Genomic DNA, 25,644 nt, shown 5'->3' on the forward strand with positions numbered 1-25,644 from the left:
TCTGACTTTAAGAGCAGGAATTGCAAGGAACATTATTTGCAGGGAGTGAGGCACATGAAAATCTGCCTTTGACTTTCTTCCCAGATCCTCAGGCAGCCACCTTCCTCGGGAGATCAGCCTTCCAAGTCTTCAGCTCTTTTTTCCCTGGATAGGAGAAGAAACCAGCTTTCTAGAAACTCAAATCTTACTCACAGCACAATAAAAGCCTTTGATTTTTAAAAAATATTGTAAAAAAAATTTCAAAGTACCTATCCAGGCTCCAGCAGCCTGCCCAAAATCTTCTACAGTTCATCCCTATGGGGAAAGGTTGATAAAGAGGACAGAGCTGTCAACCTGTACTTTCATAACCTCCCACCCTAGTTTTTCATCACAAGGTTCTTCCCTAAGCTCTGCATTTCTTACTTCAGCTGCTCACTTTCAGCTCTTGAAAGTTTTGGTACAAAGGAGCCACGGAGACCATTTTTTCTCTTTGATCAATCACGTCCCACAGTTCAGAAAACAGGCTCTGAACCATTAATCTTGCTTATGTTATCCAAATGCTTGCTAGGATCTCATCTTTCCTATAATTTATTTAGCACTGAGCCCCTTGACAATACATCTGAGGTATTCTTAGATCACTTCAAACATCAGTCAGGCCAGGAGTTCTGATGGCAAGGCAGAACTGGCAGGTTTTAGAATTTCAGATGCAGACAAAGACTGATCAATGCACGTGGCACTTCCTCTAGAAATGCCATGAATAGTGTCCAGCTGTCCCTCAGTGAAGTCTGGCTTCAGGGAGCACAGGGGATCACCTGGAGACATCCAGGTACCACAATTCATCACCTGGAGCCAGAGGATTTCAACAGAGGCTTTGTCTTGCTGCTCCCAGGATCCTTGCTGCACTGTTCCACCTGGTGCTGACATGCACTTGAAACTCTATTTTACACAGTTCCCCCCAGGACACAGTAGAGAGAGGTGAACATTGGGATGGGATCGATTTGGGGAAAAAGGAAGTTTGCATTTGGTTTGCACACAGCAATCATAAATCCCTCCCTTAACTGGTCCTGTGTGGAGACCCACCACATCATCACATTCCCAACCAGCCCAGGATTCCACAGCTATTTCCCAGCTTTGAGAGGTTCTCTTTATAATGAGGAAGCTGGAGAGAAGAGGAGGGAACACAACTCCCTGAGAGGAGGGGCAGCTGGGGGGTCAGGCTCTGCTCCCAGGGAACAGGGACAGGACAAGAGGAAACAGCCCCAAGCTGAGCAGGAGGGGGTTGGGTTGGATATTGTGAAAATTGCTGCCTGGAAAGGGCTGTCCAGCCCTGGCACAGCTGCCCAGGGCACTGGGGAGTCCCCATCCCTGAAGGGATGTGGCTCAGTGCTCAGGAATGGTTGGACTCCATGGTCTTGGGGGGCTTTCCCAGCCTTAACAATTCTGTGATTCTATAGAGGGGAATACATTTACTATATAAATATAAATCTTTTTAACCTTCACTCTCAGCAATCCAGTTCCATATTCACCATGTGCTCCACAACATTTTCAGGCTTGTCTCCAGCTCCAGTTAATTTGAGCAGGATCCCAAACCCACCCTTCCCACTGTGCCATCCTCTGCAGAAATTTTTAACTACAACGAGGTGGTAATTTTAATGTGAAGGCTGGCCCATTAAAAAAGAAAACTAATGTTTCAATCAGCAAACTCCAGCACCCCCTCACACAACCCCTGTGCCATGGCCAGGGGTTAAGGGTGCCTGGTGCCCTCCTGCAATTACTGCCTGGGAAGAAAATAGTGTTCATAGTTTCAGCCATTTAAATGTCACCCACAGCCAACCTAATCCTTGAAAAGAACATGCCCTGCATTGGTCTCTTTAGTTTTAAAGTGAAAGTGATCAGTTTTGGAGATGAGAAGTGCTCTTTGCCTCGGTTCATTCATCCCAAAAGGCAGCTCACCTTTAAAGGCTTCTCCCTTTAAAACACCAACTCCCCTGGATGCATGGCAGGCACTCAGTGCCTGGAATTTTCTCTGGGATGCTCCTGCATTCAGACTCTCCCTCTGATAAGCTAACCAGACTTAGCTCTGTGCTTCTCTGTGTGTTTTTTCTAGTCCTCAGACTATTTCTGTGTTTCTTCCATTCCCCTACAACTTCTCCAGGAGCTATTTCAGGATGTTGAAATGGAAATCATACACAGGAAAGTCACAAGCACCAAATACAGAAATGAAATCTGCTCTCTTCTAAATATTTTCTTGCTCATACACCTAAAAATTAAAAATAAATAAAATAAATAAAAAATATATATATATATTTAATTGCCTTTTTTGCTACAGATGTTTACACCCACCTGCTCCCTGCTCTGTAATCCATTTGAGCACCACTGCTCATAACACAACTCCCTCAGAGCCCCTTTAAGCACTGGAAGCTGTTCTAAGATCTCCCTGGAGCCTTCTCCTCTCCAGGCTCCCAAAATCCTGTTGCATCCACTGCTGGATCATTGAAACCCTTCTAAAACCCATTTGACCACAAGCACCCATTTTTAATATGATTAATATGATATTTATTTGCTGGCAGCCTGCCAATTTTCTCCATCAGAGTATCACTTGGTACTAAAATGCCTCCCAGGTCACAATTTAAACAAGAGCTTCCCTGGATCCATCCCAGAGATTCCAGCAGGGCCCCAGGTCTGCAGGAAGGCAGGACCAAGGTGAGTTCTCAGTGCTGCTGCTCTGCTTTGAGCTACTTAATTGAAAACAGTAATTTAAGCACAGTCAACTCAATTTAATTTCCTAGTGATGACAAAAACCTATTTAAGCATTATTAACTTAAAATCAAGTTGATATTAACTTGACTGTAAGTAGAAAGCAGATCTGCTCTAACAGGACTGAGTTCAAGTCTCAAAGCATCCCTTTATTCATTGGGGCTTGGCTGACTCTGGGTGTTCTGACATTTTTAAGAGATCTTTATGGTAGACAGGGCAGAATCCTGAATGGATAAACTGAAATCAATAACCTTTGAAAAGTGGATTTTCACAACTTTCCTGATCTATGCATTTAAAGAGACAAGTTTTGAGAAACTAACCCAAAGTGAAAATACACATAAGAACACATTCATGTCTTTAACCTCTAATGATGGCTTGTCACCCATTCTGTAAAGACTGTATTCAGAAATAAATCTCAAATAATCTGGGATGATGGACACAAAACAAAATCTTTTAATTTTCCACTTTATTTTAGCATGTGAGAACAAAATTGTGAGAGTTTGCTAATAATGTGTACTATGGACACACTGCCAAGCAGGAATAAATTATCCCTGTGTAGAAGAATCCCTCTAAGATTAAATGCTGAAGGAACAGCAATTTTAATGGATCAGCTTGATTTTCAAGGCATTTTGGGAAACAAAACTGGCTTTAAAAATAATGTACCTACACATTTTTTTCTTCTGAAATTGGACTGACACGGTTATCTTGAAAAAACTATTTTTAAAGGCTTCCAGCTCTGTAACTTCCCTGGGTTATCTGATAACTCTCTGGCTTCACTTCCCAGTGTTAATTGGGTTTGTTCTTGTGCTCCTCTGTGCTGCCTACAAATACAAAAATGAACCAAATCAGGCAGAAACCATCAGGGTTAATTACAATCAGTACCAAAATCTCCAGTGCTATTTGTGGCAGCAGTGGATTTTTATCCACAGTAAAACCAACACAGAAGGGTTCAGGATCTGTGTCCCTATGGATTCAGGTGCTTTCTGGGAAGGTTTGAAACAGTCTCTGACTCTTCTGTGCAGTCTCTGTTTGCCGGATTTTTGTGGTTTTTTACTGTATCCAGCTCCTTGAAACAAATGTGAAATGCCCAGGGGTTTTATAACCTCTCATACTGTTACCACTGTGGCAGGAAACACGACTCCCAGAAAACTGCTCCAATTAAAACAGATTTCCGCTCTCCCTACCAGGAATAGACTCTGGATACTCCCTGGTAACTTTCAAATGGATACTCCCATCCAATTATTTCCATATAAAAAGATTTGCAGGCAGTACTGATATCTAACTAAGCATCTTCATGAGAACACATCTCAAGTAAATTTAATATCTGGGTTATTTTTTTTCCTCTCCCTCTTTACTTAATGGCAATATCACTAAAATTACAACAGCTCCTGGTGTGTACCTTGAGGCAGGAAAAGAAACACTGCCCTGTTTTCTCCCTCAGGCCAGCCCATGTTCCTGGAACCCTGGCAGTATCTCCAGAGGGCAGGCGGAAACCAAAAGCCAAAAAATAAGAGATTGTTTTACCCAGTGTTCTTCCCACTATATTTAGGTAAATATAAACACCCACAGAAAGCAAGAAATATGAAAAAATATGGGAAAAAAATAATAAAGTAAAAATCATGGGAAGGTCTGGTAAAAACTAACCTAAACTCGAGACAAAACTTGCTGCAGGAAGAAAACTCCATGATCCATAAGCCCCATGGCTTATCCTGACAGCCAGAAAATCCTGATAACACCAAGAAAAACATATTCCAGAATCAATGCCCTCCCTGCCCCAGGAGAGAACTCTGCTGAGGTCCTTTCAGATTTGAAAACAAGATTGTCAATGAAGTAAAGCCCAGCTAATCCTGACTGCCAGCACGGTCCTGGGGAGAGAGGTCTCACATGGAGAGAAGATTGAAATCAAGAATCAAAATCTTTCACAGATCAAAGCTGAACTGCAAACCTGAATGAGGGTGACACCAGCAGCAGACACAGCCCTGATGTCAGAGCAGAGGCAAATCCATGTGGCAGGAATCAATTGGCTCTGAAACCTGCCTAAGACTTTAAATAAAGTTAAAGGGCACAATAAAGGAGCCCAACCAGAGTCCACAACCTTCCCCTTCCTTCATGTGGCAGAGAAGGGGGGAAGTTGTCACTGCAGCATCTTCCAATGTTCCATTTATCTGTCTCAGCAAGTACAGACACCACCAGCCCTTTTTGCCCCATTCCACATGGGAAACTGAGGCACTGCTTATGCAGTTTGGGAACTGGAGGGAAATTTGGAAAGAGGCAGATGCCAGTCTTCCACCACTGGATCACCAGAGCATCGCTCATCCCTAGTGAATCACAGGCCACAACACAAGAGGTTGGAGATTTGGGTTCTCAGGCAGGGAGAGCTCCCACAAATGAAGGAGCTCAGCACAAGGCTGAAAATTCATCCCAAAAAAATCTCCACTGAAGACAATTCTGTTAGGTGGAATTTGGTTAAAGCCTGCAACACTGGCCACAAACAGAGGGCAAAAAGATTCCCTGGGGCTGAACACAAACTGAACACAAACACTGAATGTCAGGCTTTGTGTCAGGAGAAGGGGAAAATACACAAACTGCAGGGAATGGGAGGGAACATCAGTGCCAGGAACGTCAGTGAAGAGCATCAGGAAAGCAGGAGAAAGTCAAGGACATCCAGGGAAACACCCACGGTGAAAGTCACACTGAGCCCTACGTGTGCATTCAGTGCTGGCAGGAAAAAATGACCTTGGATTGTGGAGAAAAAGGGTTTCCTGCTGCTTTCTCCAGCCTGTGCTCAGAAAAACCAGCCTGTGCAAACATGTTCTGTGATCAGCACGGTGGCAGCAGGAATAGCTGGCTGCCATGGGTGTCCTGCTCCCAGGGGTGAGCACCACCAGAAGAAACTGCGCCAGCAGGTGAGCAGAGACTCAGGGATCCTGGAAAAGAACTCCAAGGGAAAGTCTAGGCAAGGTTTGGCAATCCCCACACCGTGCCATGCCAGGCTTTTCCTCCCCACTGGCTCCAGGGTGCCCAGGGAAGCTGAGGGAAGCTGCTAGGAGCTGCCTCCAAGCAGGACAGCGGGAGCCTGGAGCTCAGGGACAGGCTGGAACTGCAAGCTGCAAATTCCCCTTGCAAACCAGTGCCTCAAAATGCCAAGGATCTCTGCTTCACACTGCATCCACAGGCTCCCTGCACATCCCTGAGCTAAAAGATGCATCTGGCACCAGATGCAAGAGGAGGCCCCAAAAAAACCATGGAACTGAACAAGGCTGCACGACTGATGAGAGAATATTTGGATTTGAGTGATGGAGCAATATTGGAGAGAAGAGAGAGAGCACAAATTGCAGAGCCAGCATCCTTCCAACTAATAAGACACCTTCCCAGATGAAACTGCTGATGCATCCAGGAAAGGCACAGGCTGAACACAGGAGAAGGACACTTAGAAGGGGAAGTGAGGCACAAAGTCAGACAAGAGCGTTCAGAAATTAAAAAAAAAAATAATAATTTCTGTTGCTATATATGATTGCAGGGAGTCTGGATAACAAGCAAGAACAAATGAAATCCTGGCCAGCAGTAAGAAAAAAATTAGCACGTGACTGACTTGAAAATCATTAGTCCCACGGTGCTCAGATATGAAAGGAAGAGATGGCTGCAATGTATCCCTAAAAAAAAAAAGGTGGGAAGGCTCACCTCTCTGACAGTTACCAACAGTGCAGGAAAACTGAATTTCCAGGGCAGAAACTTGTGTTTTAATGGGTGCAGCCAGAAGGAGGCTCTGGGAAGCTCCAAGACAGGTAGGTGAGCCCATACAGGGAATAAAACCCATGTGGGGTTAGGGAGGAGGTGGGAGGGATACAGAAACTCTCAGGCAGCAAGTAGTTACCAGAGATTAGCTTCATGGGTGACAATTTGTAACACCAAGTAACTGATTTGGGCCTGGTTACAAGCAATAAAGCTGCAGAAATCACCGGGCTGGAAGCCTTGACAGTGCAGAAAAAGACTTGTATTTAAATATATCTAAGTTTAGTAAGTCAATCAGGATTGCAAAATGTCTTGATTTCAATAATTGATTTTAACCTGTATGACATTTGTACTTTTTAGTTATCATCTTAATGAAATATCAACATAATCACAGGCTCATAGAATCACCTGGGTTGGAAAAGACCTTTAAGATATTGGCATCACTTGATTTTCCACAAATATAATGCAGCAGAGGGAAAATTAAGGAATTTGCATATAGATGATCCTCTCACCAAGTTTTAAAGTGCTTATGGGATCAAAAAGGAAACAGCTCCAGAGTAAAGTTTGAAAAAGCTTCTGGGGCAAATCAAAGATTGAATTCCCCTCACAATATCAATGGGAAGACACCAGAAAGATTATTTAACAATTTATACAAAAGCAATTTCTAAAATGAAACAACTTGGATGAGTCAAGACCAAGCTGTGTCTGATGAAACTCAATAGAGACAAGTGCAAGGGCAGGGTACATTGTGCAGGTGGAGAAGTCCCAGCTGGGTGAGGGGCAGAGAAAACAGCCCTGAGGGGATATTGGATCACAAGCAAAATGTCAACAATACATTGGAATTGCCAAAAAAAAAAAAAAAAGAAAAAAAAAGAAAAAAAAAAAAAAAGAAAGGCACTTCAGATTGTTTTAAGAGTGCCATGTGGAAACCAGCATTGTTTTGTTTTATACAACACTGACAAGGCCATGCAGTGCCAAGTCTGAGGAGAGAGAGAAGTAAACACACCAGAGTACAGAGGAAAGCTGAGGAAATACTAAAGAGATCTGGATACAAAATGATGCACAAGAACACACTACAGGACCTTGCCAGGCCAGGAAAACAAACTGGAGGAGGATGTAGCATGCTCCCATCAGTGGCAGCAGAAACAAGGGGATGGGCTATTCTGCACAACAAAGCAAAGCACCTTCATTTCTCAGAGATCACAAACTCCCACATGGCTTGGACTGGAAGGGACCTTAAAGATCATCCAATTCCACTCCCTGCCATGGCAGGGACACCTCCCACTACCCCAGGCTGCTCCAAGCCCATCCAACCTGGCCTGGAAAAATTCCAGCAGCAGCCACAGCTTCCCTGGGCACCCTGTGCTAGGGCTTCCCCATCCTCACAGCCAAGAACTGCTTCCTAAAAGATCTAAGATATTGGAAAAGCTTTTAACCAAATTGGTTAAGCGCTCACTGCCAGCTTCCTGAGCAGGCTGGCACCTCCAAGACTGGAAGATTTTAAGGAAAAGTTAGAAATAGATTTGTTAAGGATGCTCTAGGGAGATTTTAGCTTGCCTCAAGAAGCTGAATGGACTGGAAAGTCTCCCAAAGTTTCTACCAGCTCTGCATTTCAGTATGGAATGATGCCCTAGAAGCCCAGGATATTTAATCACAGAGTCCTCCAAGAGTCCTCCACTATTTCAGAGACCCCATGGGCTCATCTGCAATTTTTTTCAGAGTGCAGGAGAAAATTTGGAAGACAAACATTTCTAACACAACTACATCAGGAGAAGGCAAAATGACTTAAGTAAGCAGCAATCCATTTGCCAGGCGTGAGCTCTGGACAAAATAAGAGAAAACTGAATCAGATTTGATCTGGACTGAAAAAGAACAGGAGAGAAATGAATGACAGTCAATGTCATGGAAAACAGACCCTGTCAAGCAAAGCTGACTTCACCCTCCAAGGAGAGCTGTGGTGATAAAGGTAAGTGCTGCAATGCAACAGGCAATCTTTTGAGGATGGCATCCCAATTAAGGAATTACCACTGTTCATGTCAACAAAGCAGCTGAGCAGACTCAGAGTTGGCTGACACAGAGATGACTAAAAGCAGCCACCCGTGGAAAATCACCAAAGTGAGCTGCAGTGGGCTCTGCTGGGCTTCACCCAGAGCCCAGAGCCATCCCAGAGGTCTGCTGCAGACCTGCAACCCAGGCAGCAAAATGGGAAGGGCAGAGCCCCTCAAATGGAACCTGCCCAGCACTTCCCAGGCAATGCCCCGAGTCTGAGTGCACCCCTTGGTTGTGGAGTTAAGAGGTCCCTCCAAAGGGAAAAGTTTTTGGGTATTGAAGGATGTCTAGACAAGAATTGGCTTTTGGAAGCAAGAGTCAGACACTAATTGAAATGACAGCCTGGACACTGGCAGGGATGGGGCAGCCACCACCCCCTGGGCAATCAGCTGTGCCAGTGTTTTACCACCCACTCTGTAAAAACTTGTTCCTGCTTCCATGCCCAGTTCTGCCAGGCTTGGTGGGGATACCCCACACTTCCTGGAATCACCCAGGAACCCACCCTGTCCCTGGCATCTGCTCCAGCAGCAGCACAGCTTCCCTGGAAAGCAAAACCACGTGGGCAAGATGCTCCTGGGCTGCTCTGCCGTGTTTGCTTTTCCAAGGGCTCAAATTTAAAGGCGGTCAAGAAATTCTTACACAAAGAAACAATTTCTTGAGCTCCCAAATCCATATTAAAAGACTCAGCTATCCAAGAAAGTTCAACAGCTGGGATTTGAATGCTAAGGTAAAGAAAAAGAACCCAGATCTCCAATTTATGGCACTGCATTCTAAGGCTTGAAAATTTCTGTTGTGAATGTAAGTCAAGTCAAGAGCAAACTGGATAATATGTGGAATGCCATCACTTTCTAAAAGCCATTAAAAGTCTCATTAAGTGACACCATACACAGAAAACCAAAGAAAATGATTTGTAGAATAAACTACTAGAGAATCAAATGTTTATACAGGGACCTATTCCAAAGTAATTGCATTTTAAATGCTCACAAGCTTCATACAAAATACTTTTCAGCAGGGAGAAAAGCCCCTAGAACCTGTCTGTCCATACAGGCATGACAATTCACCTGGTAAAATGTCATCAGGAGCTGCAATGAGTGATCCTACTTTGGGAGGAAAAGGTAGAGCCATGGAATTGTTAGGAGTGGAAAAGACCTCAAGAACCATGGAGCCCCCCAGCACTGCCAAGGCCACCACCAAGTGTCCCCAAGTACCACATCCTGTGGCTTTTCAATCTGTCCCTGCACTGGGACTCCAGCCCTGCCCTAGGCAGCCCATGGGACTGTGGGGACTCTTGGGACCTTGTTTAAAATAACCACAAAAATCCCCTTAAAAATCCCATTAAAGAGCCAGCCAGTATTGCCTATAAATCCAAATATAAAGAAGAGAATGGAAAATGGGGGAAAAGGAGACATGCTCAAAACTTCTCACCAGTCTTCAAGACGTATTTCCAAACTCAGAATGGGAAAACCTGCTCATTATCAAATTCAGGGAGCTGGTATCTAACAGCAGAGAAAGCAGAAGCCCAAGCACTGGGCTTTAATTTGTGGTAGATAAAGAGCCTGACGCCATAAAAGAGGCAAATCTTTTTTATTAAGTTCTACAGCAAATTAGAAGGAAAAACCCTGTGGACCACGAGATGTTATGGTCTATTTTAACTTTTGCTGCAGTCTGCAATCTTTATCCATTTTATCAAAGAATTAGACATGCCTAGCAGTCATGATGGCATCTATTCTTTTTTTTTTTTTTTTTTTTTTTTGCCAGTTTAGTACTTTTCCTCTCATAAAATACTCTAAGCTTGTCTCCAATAATCCTCCCAAATCTCTAACCCTTGCTGAGACAAGGAAGGCAAAAATGACCAGCCTACAAATACACTTCAGCTTTAATCTTCCTATTGAGAAAGTTATCGTGCCAAGGCCACGCTAAACCCCAGTTTTCTGCTCTGACTTTTCATTTTTCCACTCTCCAGCTTTCCACGTGACTCTTTCAGCCAAGGAGAGACAGGGGAAAGCACAAGCAAACACAAACCAGAGGAGGGGAATGTGGTTTTTTTCCAGCTTTTATAAATCCTATGACGATAATCTCCTGAATGGTTTGCTGGGCAGCGTCAGCAGGCCCACGTTTTTTCCTCCCAGAAAGCAGAGTCACTTGAAATTCCTGTGCAGTGCTCAGGGTTTTCAGCACATCCATAGTAAACAAAACCCAGAGGAGCTCTGGAAAAATTATCCAAGTCCCACTCACACTCTAAAAAATCTGTGTGTCTCAGTCATCATCAACAGAGGCTCATTCCCTACGTGGTTCTTTAAAAATAAAGAGCTTCCAGGAATTTCAGATCTGCAATGCTGGATCTTTGCTGCCTGGGATCTTAATTACAGGTCTGGGATTCCTGCTTCAGACGCCCGTGGCACACCTGCCCCTCAGCAAAAGAAAATCCTGGAAATTCCCAACTGTTGCTTCCCATTCAAGCTAAAAAATAAACATAAAATCCCACCTCGAGATTATCCACCTAAAAAAGCACTGATAAATCAGAGCATAACACGAAATACACATCACAGGCATGTTTTGACATTGATTCCATTCTCTCTCTCTGCCCAGGTGGGCAGGTAGGAAGTGCAATCACATTCTTATCTTCACCAAAAATCAGGTTTACAAAAATTTTACTGGGAAAAAGTTTCCCCTTTGAGGGTGGCCAGGGCTGGCCCAGGTGCCCAGAGCAGCTGTGGCTGCCCCTGGATCCCTGGCAGTGCCCAAGGCCAGGCTGGACACTGGGGCTGGAGCAGCTGGGACAGTGGGAGGTGTCCCTGCCATGGCAGGGGTGGCACTGGGTGGGCTTCAAGGTCCCTCCCAGCCCAAATCCTTCTGGGATTCCATGAATTTGCATAAATGAATACAGCCCTGCCACTGCCATTCTTCCCTGGTATTTAGGGATATCAATGTTTTTGACACAGAAATAGGAACAAAGTGATTCAGTTGAGTGGAAGGAACAAGAAGGTGACACAATTCAAACAGCTCTGGAGAACTGTGTCTGTCCAACTGGTATTTGAGTCACATGGAAATGATTCCTGAAATTTTATTCCCAGTTTTAAACAGTGACAGATGAAGAATCAGTATTTTTCTAATTCAGAGACTTAAAAGACCATCAACAGGTAAAAACCAGACTGGTAGATTTTATTTCTTGTCACTGAAACACAAATCTTCATCTGTTCACTGAAGGGATGCTCAGCACGAGAACCCAGCAGCATCCAGAGGGACCAAGGGACTGGAATTTGGAATCAGCAAACAGAAAATCCTACAGAGCACGACAGGAACCAGATTTTGGACAGGATACTCCTATGGAGTGAACACCAGAGCTGATGGATTTTAAGCAGCAAAAGCAAGCCCAGCTGACGAGGAAGATCAGGACAGAGGCAGGAGGGAGCTAACTGGGGACAGAAGCAGGGAGGGGAATGGCCCAGCACACGGAGGGACTCGAGGAATTGCAGAGGAAACAGAAAGTACACGGAGCACTCGTGTGCGGAAAGGGAAACCGGGGCCTCTGCAGATACCATCGGGCCCCGGAGGCAGGGCTGGGACACAAACCGAGATCAGAACCTGCACTCAGGCAGCAGAGAGCTCACACAGGAAGATATCCAAGTTGTGTTTCCCTTGTGCCAGCCCCACAAGGGCTTTGCAGAGCTGGGAATGCTCGGGGCTCCTGGCTGGAAGCACGCAGGGTCCTGCCTACCTGAGCTCTGGCAGCTGCAGAACATCTGGATTCCCAGCCAGGTGGAACTCTGCTCACTCACCCCTCAGCTCTCACAGCATGGGTGCATGTCCCACTTCCCCCAAAGGGAGAGCAGTGCCCATCCCACGCCTTGGAGAAGTTCCCAAAGGCAGCACTGCCCTGGATTCCACACACACCTCCCTGCCCGAGCTGGCACCTCCTGTCCAAGCACAATTCCGTTCAGCCCCAGTTCAAGCAGCACTTTAATTTTGCTTTCAGGGCAGGTGCTGAAGGCCTTTCACAGAGCTGCTGCTCCAAAGCCTTCCCACTCTCCCAAGAAATGTCTGCAGGAGCAGCATCACCTCCCTGCCCCGTTCCTCCCCGTTATCCCTGCGGTGGGTTACGGAGCAGGGGCACCAGGAAAACTCAGCTGCAGATTTAAACCCCTGGGTAGCTCACCCACTGCAATGCAGGCTCACCGTGGAGTTTGACAGATGAGTATCAACCAAAAGCAGCTCCACAAATGTTCTCCCTTAATGACTGCATCCCAGTTATTCCATGTAAATTTTTTTTTTGCAATTTAGGTTTCTCACCCCGAGGAATATTTTCTGAACAAACTCCAAACACATTTTGCTCCCAGTCCTTTTGTTCCCAAGGATATATATCTACCTGTCCAAAAGAGTGTGTCTTTGCTGACAGCCAGGAATTTTAATCAGTTGAAGAATATACTTCAAACCCCCCAGAACTGGACAATTAATATCCACAGAACTTATCCCAAATTCCCTAAAATAAAGCATGGGATTTGGGAGAGAAAGACGCCTTCTAAAAAACATCAACATCTGCTTTGGTAAATAAAAAGTTGGGATGCATAACAGGGTAAGTTGGTATTTGAAACTTACAGAACAAGTTCATCAGATTTAACATAAATGTAATACAAAATACACAATGCTGGCTGATATAACTCCTTTTAATAACAATGTATATATAACAAGAAGAAATACACAGAGTTGCTGTTTGGGTTTCTTTTTGAAATTGACTCAACCACAAAGGTCAAGAGGACCCACGAAACAGTTAAAAATCAGAAACAGAAAGAACTGAAAAAAAAAAGGAAAATAAGCATTTGGCCTCTTCATACTAATTTCCTTTTTCTTTACATTGCTCAACATCGCTCCTCAATTTGAGTTCTAATCAACAACCACTTCACAGCTCACATTTTATGAAATAATGCAGTTGATGCAATCAAGTCCAGCAAAATGTTTCCCTAAAGATGTTTCCATCATTCACATTCCTTCAAAAAAAACACACACACAGACAAAAAAAAAATAGGCTCTGACTTCCTCCATCCCTATTTAACAGCAAAAATAAACACACCACTGCATCTTAAATCATATTTCGATTAAAACAGAAATAGAATCTTTCTGGGGTTTCTTTCTGCTTAGCACAACATGTCTTTGTCCAGGAGAGGGGGAAAAAAAATACCCTCAACCTGCTCATTTTTCTGCACTTGACAATAACGAGCACCAAATAAATAAAATTCAGCCTATGGAAATATACACCATAACCTGAAAGCTCATCACGATGTGCAGTGGGGGGAAAAATGCCCCCAAAACCCAGCCCGGCAGAAAACCTCTTCCTGCTAATGAATATTTATTTCATTTCCATACTTCCAGGCTCCTCTGCTTTCTATAAAGGACTGAAACCAAGCTCCTTTTTGGCATTATTCACCCACAATATAGCGACGGACTTCGCTGCCCTGAGCACCACAATGCCAACGACAGAGCGTGCAACAACCATCACTGAAAAGCAATACTAAAAAATTAAAAAAAGAGAGAGAGGTGGAGGGGAAACCGTCCACATTTTCACAAAAACGACGGGAACACGCATTTTATCCAGGCAGAAAATCTCAACGCCGCCTTGCATTTCCCAGCCTGGACGTCCCCGCTTTCATTCCTGTGGATGCAGCGCGCCGGCATCCCCCGGCTCGCAGCCCCTTTAACCATTTTAGAACCATTTTAGAACCATTTTAAAGGCATTTAAAGAGCGCTTTCCCCCGGGAGGGCTGCGGGCTCAGCCCGGCCCTGCCCGGCGCACGGAGTTGCCGGCGGGCTCGGCAACATCCCCACGGGCCCCTCGGGACATTTTGGGGGGTTCGCCCATCCCTGGGGGGCACCCCCGGCCCGGGCATCCCGGCCCTGCCGGCCACGGATGGGGCGAGCCTGGAATGGGGGACAGCGGACTGGGGGACAGCAGATTCGGGGGGATAGCCGGTGTGGGCACAACAGGCTGCACTGGGGGGGACAGCTCTGTGGCGGGGGGACACACGGCAGGCTGGGGACAGAGCTCCGAGGGGACGCGGGGACAGAGCCCGGGGACAGAGCTCCGAGGGGACGCGGGGACAGCCCCCAAGAGCCAGGCTCCGAGGGGACACACGGACAGCAGGCTCCGAGGGGACACACGGACAGCAGGCTCCGAGCGGTCACCCCGCCCCAGCTCCGCTCTCCCCGCCGGGCTGAGGGGATGCTCCCCGCCGTCCCTCCTTCTCTCCCTGTGCGCTCCGCGGCTCGGGGCAGCCCCCCCTCCATCACCGCCGTGCCCCCACGCCGCCACCCCTCTCCCGCCGCTGTCACCCGCGGGTGTCCCCCGCTCCTTTCCCCTCCTCTTACCTGCGGCTGCTCGGGCGGCGGCGGCCCCTGTGCCGGTACAGCAGCTCTCCCTCTCCCTCGCCCTCTCCTCCTCCTCTTCCCGCTGCTCCCGCAGCCGCCAGCCGGGAATGGGGGGGGTAGGGGGGGCAGTACCACCAGCGGGACCGTTAGTGCCGCCGCCGCTGCAGGGACTACAGCTCCCGGCATGACCCGCGCGCCGCCGCCGCGGCCGCCGCTGGCCGCCCCGCGCGAGGGATCAAGGGTAGTGTAGTCTGCGCGGCAGGCGGGGGAAGGACATAAGGCGACAGGGCCCGGACGGGCGCGGGGCGGGCTGGGAGATGTAGTAGGGCAGGTGCAGAGCCGCCAGGCATGGCGGGAGCTGTAGTTCAGCAAGGCATGACGGGAGCTGTAGTCCGCGAAGGCTGCTGGGAGAGGGAAGGCCGCTGCTGGAATTTTTTTGGGATGTGCCGGGCGGGGCTCCACGGCGGTCCGGGAGCTGAGCCCGGCTCCGGGACGCCCTTCCCGGGTCCCTGGCCGCGGAGCCGGCAGCGGGAGGGGAGCGGGGAGCCGCGGGGCCCGGCCTGGCCCCTCGCACCCAAAGCAGCCCCGCGCCCAGACGGGCAGGAGAGGAGGGTTTGGGAAGGGATGGGGGATTCCACACAGGGATTCCACACCAGCCGGGCACTCCCCCCGCCCCAGGGCCTTCACAACACCGGCTGCTGTTCCGTGTTGTTACAAGTAAATATGTAGTTACTGTATTTCGCTACTATTAGCTTTTGTACCGTAAAAGTACAAATATATACTTACATATATGTATCTTTACAATATATTTTGTGTATATATATGTATTTTGTATTATGTGCTATATCAAAATACAGTTTTTGTATAGTACAGTTCATAATCTCTTTTGGTAGAGCATAGTTTGTCAGGCTTTTATGGTTCATACCCTAATCCCTGTGTAGATTGTATATCTCAGTGTGATAAATACATTATAGTTTAGGCTTTCACAAAATATTAAAATAGGAGCTATATACTGTGTGTTGTAACATTAACTTTTGCAGAAATAACTGTAGCTGTGAAATAATAACTGATGCCTTTATTTTTGTAACTGACAATAGTAAAAAAGCTAATGTTGATTAAAAGTACTTGTAAAAATAGCAAGAACATCTGTATAGTAACATTGAAAACAACCAATCAAATAACACTGAAAGCCCAAGAAAAAATTTACCAGCAACCCTTCAGCTTTCAGTAACTGTTAAACCACACACCAAGAAGCCTTGTAAAAAATAAAATACAGGACTCTCAGAATCACATCTGCATTGTAACACATACTCTAGGAAGATGAAGTCAGAGGTCAGACTAGGATAAAAAAATTTTCAAACATGAAAACTAAAAAAATGTTGGAATATGTATAATATTCATTAATATGCAATTGGCAAATGCAATGAGAATTAACAGTGTGCTTCTAGCAGTTGTCAAGCACCCCAGCACTAAGTACTATCCCTTTTATCCCTTATTAAACCTTTACAAATTTTAAAGAGTGAACTTTGCTTTTCACAACCTGTTTTGCTGCTTTTTTTTCTGGTGGAGATTCACACTGTAAATTGTGTTCCCTGAGCCAGGGATGTGGAACAGCTCCCTTGGGAATCAGGGAATTGGGATGGGGATAGCAAGGGCCAGTTTCCCACCCCTGGGAGGTGCAGGGATGGGTGTGGGGGGGATGACAAATGTGCCAAAGGAACCATTTCTCCTTGTGCATTTCTCCTGCAGGATTCTAGCAGCACCTCAGCTACAGGACCAGGAGCCTCTAGAGGGATTTGAGGGGTATTGAATCAGGAAAAACAAACAGCAAAGGCTGGGATGTCACCTGCAGCCATCCCCAGGTTCAGCTCTGAACCCCCAGAGCTTCTGACTCCACAGAAGTGAAATCTGTGAAAGAAAATCTGGGGAGACACCCTGTGGAAGACACGGATTTCCTGAGACATGGCAAGAGTTCCAAAATTCCTTTGTTTCCTACCCAAAACCCAAGGCTGTGGCTGGGATGGGGGAGATCCCCACCAGGATCCACCGCAGGCAGAGCTGGAGGAAAAACAAACTGGAGCCATTGAAGTTCATTAAGATTTTATTAAGCAACGCCCAATTGCTATGGAAAATGGGGTGGGGGGGAAATCCAGGATTTGGTGTTCCCACATGGCATCCTCTCCTTTTCCTGGCTGGAAAGAATTTCCTGGCTCTTTAGGTCACCATTTCCACCCAGCATGCCCCAAATTTATCCTATTTAACATAAAACAACCCCACCCCAGTTTACAAAAAATTAATGGATAAAGCCCTCCAAGTCCCACACCAGCATCATTTCCTTCCCAAGAGGAAAACCACAGTGGAAAAGTTTTGAGAATAATTAACACCAAACTGACATGTATCTGTGTGGGGAGGCAGCCCAATACTAGTGGATAAATAAATCCAAATTTCAGCCCAAATCCCTTCCTAAGGGAAATTTTCCCCCTTTTTTCCTTGCAGGACAAAGTCTCTGGCCCAGCCGGATCTCCAAACAATTTCCCTGATTTGGGGAATATTCAGCTCCACCAGGAGGTTTTGCAGCCCCATAACCAGCATGGGGGATGGACAAGGCTGTGAGTGTGGCCTGGCTGAGGGGGTGATTCCAATTTAATTCCTTTGGGATCATCCAGCAGGCTGCTGGATCAATTTAATTCCTTCTGCTGTTCCCCACAGTAAAGCCAGTGCTGGAGGGAGGGGAAGGGAAAGGGCTTCACGTTGAAAAACGTGCTGGAATAGAATTTTTTTTATATATTGAGCATTGCCATGTGCTCAATAAATATCTTTTATTAACAGCCCAACCTCAGCTGTCACCTGACTTGTGTCTTGACTTCCCCAAATAATCTAACCTCGTGTCCCAGAGCCTGGGACAGTTCTAATTCCAGCAGAAGCCAGGACAGGCATTGATTTTAATCCAGAGGATTGCTCCCTCCACTTGGAAATTTATTTCAGACGAGCACTTTGGTGCTGAAAACTTGGGTTGTTCTTGATTTATGCTTTTTGGCATGAAACACCCATTCCCAGCACTGGAGGAAAACCCTGCATCACCTCCCCGTGCCCACTCTCCTCATTCGGGGAGCTGTCCGGTGGATGTGCTCGGTACCCGGAGAAAGGAGGGATTTGAGAAGGCGAGGATGGGAGCTGCTGGACCAGCCCGGCAGCATCCCCGCCGCACGGCGGGTTTTGTGGCTAGAGCGGTGGGAAGCGGGTTTCTCCCGCTGGCCGGACTACAGCTCCCGGCGAGCCGCGCGGGCGGGCAGAGCGGGCAGAGCGGAGCGCAGCGCATCCCGCAGCGGCACCGCCGCCTCCGCCCGGTGAGCGATGCGCGGGGCCGGGGGCGCGGGGAGCGGGCACGGGGCGCCGGGGGGCCGGGACTCGGAGCTGCGGGGCTCCCGGGGGGGACAGAAGCGGTGCCACCAGGTGCGGGTACCGAGGGATTGCGAGCCGAGTGGGATGTGAGTGCGGAGGGGCTGCCAGGGGATGGGGGTGTCCAAGGGCTGTGGCTCCCCGGGGATATGGCAGCACGGGTGTTGGTTGCAAACTCCACGGGGACCTGGATACTCAGGGATTCAGGCACTCGGTCACGCGGGCACGGAGGTACTGGGGGGTGTTTGTGCCTTGGCGTGCCCCCAGAGCTGCTGGGAGGTCCTGGAGGCCATCCCAGGGTGCCCATCCATCACCAGGAGCTGGGATTCCCAGATGATGGGTGGATATGGAGGCCGTGGCCAGGGAATTGCTCCTGCCTGTCCCTGGGGTGTTGGCTTGCTCGGGGACCTGGGGAGCGATGACTTCATGGCCTTATTAAGGACTAATTTCCATCCAGGCAGGGAAAATAAACAAGTGTAGGTGTCGTTTAGCATGGAAAGTTACTGGGGCTGTGGGGAGGCACTGCCTGCTTTCATACATGGATTTCTCCATGTACCTCCACGGGACGATAATCCCTAAATCCCAATGAGATTAAAGGCAGAGGGGAAGGTGGCCGGAGTGCCTCCTTCGCAATGTTTCCCAGATGAAATCCCGCGTCTGGCTAACCCCGATTAACCCGGGCGCTGAGCTCATCCCCCCGAAATACCAGGAGCAGCGAGGGTGAATCCCCATCCCGCTTTGCCCGGAGGCTGCGGGGAGGTGGGAGCCATGGGCAGAGCTGGAGGCGAGGCAGGAGCTGCTATCTTAACCCCGCTGTTCTTCCCATCCCAGCAGATCCGGCGAAGCCTGCGGCAGCCATGGCGCTGGTGAAGAGCGGTTGGCTTTGGCGGCAGAGTAAGTGCTCCCCTTGAGCTTTCCAGGTTGGGAGCCCCCAAAAACCCAGAGAGGTTTGCTGGGAAGAGGCGGTGGGGTGTGGGGGACACAAGGAGCCCGAGCCGGGCGGGTAATCCACGGCAGCAGGGAGATGGTGGCGGATTTACGTAAGCGCAGAGAGGGGCTGCCTGCCATGAGAACGCTCACGGCTCCGTGTCCGGGGCTGGACCCGCTCCCGTGCGCTCGGCAGGGCAGCACCCAGCGCCCTGATGGCTCTTTTGGCAGCCCTTTCCCATCTGAAGCCACCTGGCCACGCTGCCCCGGATGCTCGTGCCAGGCACAGGTGTCCTGTGGGATGCAGCGGCTCGCAGGAGCTGGGGGGATGAGGTTGGGTTGTGAGTCCCACTGAGCTCGCAGGGGTGCTTCAGCTGCTCCCTGTCCCAGCAGGCTCCATCCTGCGCCGCTGGAAGAGGAACTGGTTTGTCCTCTACCTGGACGGCAGCCTGGTTTACTACCACGATGAGACGCAGCGGGACATGGACGGGCGGATCCACATCAAGTACAGCTGCCGGGACGTGCGGATCGGCCGCGAGTGCAAAGGTGAGCCGAGCCCCGCCTTCCCAACCCGGCCCACGCGTGGCTGTGCCCCTAACCTACCCCTCCTAAAGGATGCTGCAGCCGCGCACATCAGCACAGCCCCAGAACAACCCCGGCTGCCCCGTTCACCCCTCCTCGCTCCCAGCCAGGAGACGCTGGATGGTCCCTGCCATTGCTTTTGCTGGGGGAAGGAAGGCAGGAGGAACTCTCCTCCTGGTTTGTGCTTGTGACAAACAGGATCCCACGGCCCTGACTCATCGCTCACGTCTCGCACAAACAAGGGGAACAAAGCAGCAGCTCGGCTGGGCCCCGCAGCCCACGGCCTGCGCACAAAGCGCCTTTCTGGGCTGGGAGCGGCGCCGGGAGCACAATCCCACAGCTTTGTGCTCACCGGAGGGTCCTGCCAAGCTTGCACAACAGGGAAGGACACATGAGCCCCGTGGATTTAAGATTTTGCTCTTGCTTGAGCTCACAGTCCCACTCCAGCAACGAGCATCTCCCGTTCCTACAAAATCTGGGTGAGCTCTGGCAAGTTCAAAGCAAAGGCAGCTCGTGGCCCCGAGCAGATTTTTGGCAGTCTGCTGCCCTTCCATGTTCTTTCCGCCCTGGGGGTGGAGGTCTCCGCCCATCAGCTCGTTCCTCGTGTTGGCTTTTAACCTGCGAGAGCCTGACTGCATCCTCCACGTGGAGATGGAGGCAAAACGCAGCAGCTCCTGTGCCGGGGGAGTTCGGAGCCCGGGAGGGTCTCCGGGGCAGCCCCTGGCTGAGGCTGGATCCCGCCCGTCCTTTCCCCCCCAGACGTGCAGCCCCCCGAGGGGAGGAGCCGGGACTGCCTGCTGACCGTGGTGCTGCGGGACGGCTCCAAGACCACGCTGTGCGCCGAGAGCGAGGACGACGCCGTGTAAGCGAGTTTCCATCCCCGTTATCCCAGCCTGGAAAGAGCCTGGGGCTGCACAAAGCCCTGTCCCACTCCCACCACATCCCACTTGGCTAAACCCGCCCCCAGCCCGGGCTCTCAAACACACTTGCAGGGCAAAAGGTGCAGGAGGACATTTGGGGTTCTCATTGAAAAATCCACAGCCAAAAGCAGCTGTTTTTAAGCAGTCAGTCTCTTGATGGGGGAGTTTCCTCATGGATAAGAAATCCCCTCTTGTCCTGACTGAGGAGAAGGGTTTTCATCACTCTTTGGGAAAAAAAAGTCTTAATGTGAAGCCCTCACTGGCTTGAGGCAAACTGCCCTTTTTAGCACTGTTCCACTTCTATTTATTTCTTTAAGAAATAAGAAATTAAATTTTAAGAATAATTTTATGTTTATAAAAATTGATTTTTTTTAAATAAAAAGTTTTAAAAATTAGAAGTAGCAAACATTCAGCTGAACTTGGATGGAGGGAAACATTCAGCTGTGGTCAAGCAGAACTTCATGATCTGAGCTTGACCTCAGCTGAGTGGAACTTCATCCATTATGTGCTCTTTCCCCCAAATTTAGGTGTCACTTTCCTGCCTACCCTTGTTTTAGGCAGGGCTACTCCCAGGGACTGCATTCCCAATCCCAGCTGCAAACCCAGCATTCATTTACTAGGGAATGAAATAGTGCTGGCCCCGTGGGGAGGAAGGGGACAATTCTCAGCCCTCCAGCACCCACCAAAAATGAGTGCCTCTCTTTTGTTTGCAGGGCTTGGAAGATGGCTGTGCTGGAGGCTAAATCCACCCCGGTGAGGATTTGTCCCCCTGAGCAGGGACACCATCCTGGCATGGGATTTGGGATCCAGGATTTAGGCACAGAGAGGTTTTACCCCAACCCTGCTCCTTCCTAGGGCACTGAGTTTGGGGGGGGCTCCCCAGCAGCCACTGTGCAGCCTCAGGGCACAGGGAGTAAAGTGCCTGGAGCCAAGGGAAGGAGGAGGGGAGGGACTGGATGCCACCACTGATGGCAGGTGACAGAGCCATGGGGACTCTGTCCATTGGTGGAGGGTGATGGGGGTAGAGTTAAGGGACAGGGGCACAGGGCTATGGGGACACAGGTAAGGACACCAGGACACACAGTTAAGGTAGCAGGGACACTTAGAGGCAATAGGAGCAGAGCTGAGGTGACAGGGACACTGCTAAGGGGAATGGGGGCAGAGCTGAGGTGACAGGAACACAGCTGAGATGACAGAGACATGGGTAAGGTGGCAGGGATGATGTTAAGGTTGTAAGGACACAGTTAGGAGGAACAGGGACACAGGGGGAACAGGGGCACAGTTAAGGTGACAGGGACACTTAGAGGCAGTAGGAGCAGAGTTGAGGTGACAGGGGCACAGTTAAGGTGACTGGAACAGGTGAAGGGAATGGGAGCAGAGTTAAAGTGGCAGGGACACGTGTAAGGTGACGAGGACATGGTTAAGGCGACAAGGAAGGGGCAGAGGCAGGGTGACCTGAGCACAGGCTGTCCCCAGCCCATGGGACTGTCCCACCCCAGGAACCCAGGGCCCTGCCCCCCCCAGGGAGCACAGCCTGACCCCCAAATCACCCCCCACTGCTCCAGGTGCACGTGTACGACCCCTACGATGACGACTACTACCAGACAGTGCCCCTGGACTCCCACCAGGCCGCCTACATCAGCTCCGGCCACTATGGCCACCAGTACGGAGGTGGGTGCCCCGCTGGCCCTGGGGTACCCTGCTGGCCCTGGGGTACCCTGCTGGCCCCAGGGGTGCCCTGCTGGCCCTGGGGAGTGCCCTGCTGGCTCTGGTGGGTGCCCTGCTGGCTCTGGTGGGTGCCCCGCTGGCCCTGGGGTACCCTGCTGTCCCCAGGGGTGCCCTGCTGGCCCTGGGGAGTGCCCTGCTGTCCCCAGGGGTGCCCTGCTGGCCCTTGGGGTGCCCTGCTGGCCCCAGGGATGCCCTGCTGGCCCCAGGAATGCCCTGCTGGCCCCGGGGTGCCCTGCTGGCCCTGGGGTGCCCTGCTGGCCCCAGGGATGCCCTGCTGGCCCCGGGGGTGCCCTGCTGGCCCTGGGGTACCCTGCTGGCCCCGGGGGTGCCCTGCTGCCCCGGGATGCCCTGCTGGTCCCGGGGGGTGCCCTGCTGGCCCCAGGGATGCCCTGCTGGCCCCGGGGGTGCCCCAGGCCGTTGCCATCACTCAGGGCCCGTTTTCCCTTGCAGCTCCGGGCGTGACCCACGTCATCGTGCGGGAGGATCCCTACCGCGTCTCCGGGGACCAGATGGCGCTGGGGCTGCTGGCAGGGGCCGCCACCGGCGCCGCCCTGGGCTCCTTCATGTGGATGCCCTGCTGGTTTTAGTGGCCACTGCCCCCCTCTGCTCCCCAGCCCTGGCTTGGAACCTGCCCTGAGCCCCCCTCAGCCTCCCCAAAACACCCACACAGCCCCGCACACGCCCTGCTCCCAGCCCCAGCTTCTGCACTGAATAACCCCGAGCGCTTCAGAGCCCCCAGACCCGCCCCAGAACCCCAGTGCATCCCATTCCCATGGCACAGGGCCCGGGCAGCTGCCGGGGCTGCTGGCAGAGCTTCCCCAGCCCAAATCTCCACAGGGAGCTGGCTGCAGAAATACCAGCTTTGGGAGCAAGGGGGACTTATTCAATTTGGGGGGAAGGGGTTGGATCTTTTTGGGCTGGGTGAACCCCACAGTGCAGGGCTTTTTTTGGGAGAGGTTCCAGCACCGGAGCAGGAGCTGAGATGGGGGCAACCACAGGGATGCTGAAGAGGTGGGTGAAAGATTAAGGAGGATGAAAACCTTTGCAGGATTTCCACCCCTTTCCAACTCACACTGGTCCCCCAGGCCTGGCCAAGTTGGAGAAATGGTGCAAAACCCTCAGGAACTGGAGTTAAGCCCTGGGGAACTAGGCTGAGAAGAGTCCAGGGAATATCCCAACCTCTCCAGCCAGGTGGGAAGGACACATAGCATCCTCAATTTCATCCTGATATTTGGGAGGGGGAGAAGGGCAGCTCTCTATGGGGACCAGGGAGCCTTTCTGGCAGCCAAGCCAGGATCTTCACAGCAGGGATTTGGGATTGAGGGGGGACACACGATCAGGCCAGGGGACAAGCAGCAGCTCAGGGTTTTGGTTGGGCCATGGAAGAGGTGAGGAACAGCTGCCAAGTGTCACCCCTAGAGCCAGGATGGTATCCTGGAACCACGACTGACATTGAATTTAGGAATTACAAACCCCACAGCTGGCTAGAAAACCACCAGTGACACCAGCACCCCAGCCTGCTCCTGCCTGTAGAGCCCCGGGTCAGTTCATCCCTGTGCCCTTCAGGGGATTGGGATATCCCAACACACCATCCTCATCCTCTGCTGCATTCCCTGCCTCCCTCCTGCTGTGCACCTGCCCCTGGAAAGAGAAAAACAAATACAAAGAAACCTCTTTGAATCTAATAAAGGCAGCGAGAAACCAGCCCTGGCCTGCGGGTGAGTGAGGATGAGGAGGGAACCTCAGTCTCAGCCAGCACTGGGGGTGGGGAGGATTGTGTGCCCCTGGAGAGCTGCCTGGGATGTCACCAGCTCCAGCCTCTGGCTGTGGCACAGTGGTCCCAAAGAGACACAGAAGGGACAAAGCTGCCCCAAAAATCCTGCTGCTGTGCAAGAGAACCACCATGGTGTGCTGGCAGAGCAGCTCCTTCTGCATCAGGATTCGTGGGGTGAGGCATCTCTGCGTGGGAAGGGCCCAGCCCAGGGTCAGGCACTGCCAGCCCTGCTTCAGGCCTGGAGGTGGCTGAACAGAATCCCTGCTTCTGTTCAATGCACAAAGCAGGAGCCACGCCTGGCTCCCAGCTCTAAGGCAGGGACTCAGCCCCTCCGTCCCTCTGTTAATTCCAGCACAAAGCCCAGCTCTCAAGGGCTGGAGAAGAGAAGGACCCAGCCCCACACACCCCCTGCATCCCCATCCCTTGTGCCTGTGACCCCACAGCACTCACTCACTGACACCTCCCCATGGCACCACCACTCCTGGGCCACTGATCCAGCACCCAGGGCTCCTCCTGCTGCAGGGCTGGGCACAGGAATGACATAACTCCTGTCACACTGGGCCACTGGCCCCATTTCCAGCCTGTGACACAGCCCAGCTGTGTGTGCTGGCATCCTAAAATCCCCATGGGCTGATCCCCCAGCTGGGCAGCAGGGAAGGGGGATTCTGCCCCTGAGCTCAGGTGAGACCCCACCTGCAGAGCAGCAGCACGTGGAGCTCATGGAGAGAGTCCAGAGGAGGCACAGAGCTGCTCCAGGGCTGGAGCCAGGCTGGGAGAGCTGGGGGTGCCCACCTGGAGGGGAGAAGGATCCAGGGAGAGCTCAGAGCCCTGCCAGGGCCTAAAGGGGCTCCAGGAGAGCTGGAGAGGGACTGGGGACAGGGATGGACAATACCTTCCCAGAGGGGAAGGTTAGATGGGATATTGGGAAGCATCTCTGGGCAACCTGTGCCAGGGCCTCACCACCCTCCCAGGGAAGAATTTTACTCTAACATCTAATTTACCAATCAAATATCCATTTTAAGATCCACCAGCCCAGGTGTATAATCCCAGGTGTGACGCACTGGGAGATGGAAAGATCTGGACTTGTTACCAATGGCAACACAACCTAGAAACTGTCCATCCTTCCCATGCCACATCCAGCTGCAAAAGCTCCTTTTCCCCAGCTCAGACACCCATGCTCCTCATCCCTGCAGTACCTGAACATCCTGAAACTGTTCCTGCTCCTCTCCTGCTGTGCTGGTCTCCCAGAGATCCAGGGACACGGAGCAATCCAAGGGCAGTGCTGGACCAGCACGTGCCTCCAGCAGCAATTCCCAGGAAGTCTTCATGCTGCTGGTGGGAACAGCTGGTGGCAGGCAGGCCCTGCACTAGGGAGCTAAATAAAGGAGCAATTAAATATGAGAGAAATAATTTTGGAAGCACAAACATTAGAACCAC

At 50.5% G+C, this 25,644-nt stretch overlaps 2 protein-coding genes across 10 annotated transcripts in view; one reads left to right on the plus strand and one right to left on the minus strand.

The window, feature by feature from the left end:
• FAM168A (family with sequence similarity 168 member A) overlaps nucleotides 1-15,061 on the minus strand; it is a 127,750-nt gene extending 112,689 nt beyond the window's left edge. For 2 of the 7 annotated variants that reach the window (XM_056502990.1, XM_056503000.1), the window contains exon 1: nucleotides 14,878-15,012. The gene's annotated coding sequence lies outside the window, so the exon portion shown is untranslated. Of the gene's footprint in view, nucleotides 1-14,877 lie in introns of all 7 variants that reach the window. The other 5 variants (XR_008841577.1, XM_056503028.1, XM_056502959.1 and 2 more) reach the window with 5 other exon arrangements.
• A 1,787-nt stretch (nucleotides 15,062-16,848) lies between these two features.
• PLEKHB1 (pleckstrin homology domain containing B1) lies at nucleotides 16,849-24,137 on the plus strand. 3 transcript variants are annotated; one of them, XM_056500323.1, is made up of 7 exons: nucleotides 16,849-18,224; nucleotides 19,111-19,170; nucleotides 19,597-19,749; nucleotides 20,545-20,647; nucleotides 21,419-21,458; nucleotides 22,271-22,376; nucleotides 22,884-24,137. In XM_056500323.1, the coding sequence occupies exons 2-7, from the start codon at nucleotides 19,134-19,136 to the stop codon at nucleotides 23,018-23,020; spliced, it is 576 nt and encodes a 191-aa protein (XP_056356298.1). In that variant the 5' UTR covers nucleotides 16,849-18,224; nucleotides 19,111-19,133; the 3' UTR covers nucleotides 23,021-24,137. The 3 variants fall into 3 exon arrangements, with proteins under 3 accessions (XP_056356298.1, XP_056356288.1, XP_056356304.1); XM_056500313.1 differs by having other exon boundaries at nucleotides 18,039-18,224; nucleotides 19,108-19,170; XM_056500329.1 differs by lacking the exon at nucleotides 16,849-18,224 and adding an exon at nucleotides 18,256-18,365.
• Nucleotides 24,138-25,644: the final 1,507 nt, after the last annotated feature.

This window comes from Oenanthe melanoleuca, chromosome 1 (genome assembly GCF_029582105.1).
Source record: "Oenanthe melanoleuca isolate GR-GAL-2019-014 chromosome 1, OMel1.0, whole genome shotgun sequence".
Lineage (NCBI taxonomy): Eukaryota > Metazoa > Chordata > Aves > Passeriformes > Muscicapidae > Oenanthe > Oenanthe melanoleuca.

Coding starts and splice junctions, on each gene's coding strand:
- PLEKHB1 (XM_056500323.1), top strand. CDS start 19,134: ATGGCGCTGGTGAAGAGCGGTTGGCTTTGGCGGCAGA. Junction 21,459..22,270: donor TGGAGGCTAAATCCACCCCG/GTGAGGATTTGT, acceptor CCACTGCTCCAG/GTGCACGTGTACGACCCCTA. Junction 22,377..22,883: donor CTATGGCCACCAGTACGGAG/GTGGGTGCCCCG, acceptor TTTCCCTTGCAG/CTCCGGGCGTGACCCACGTC.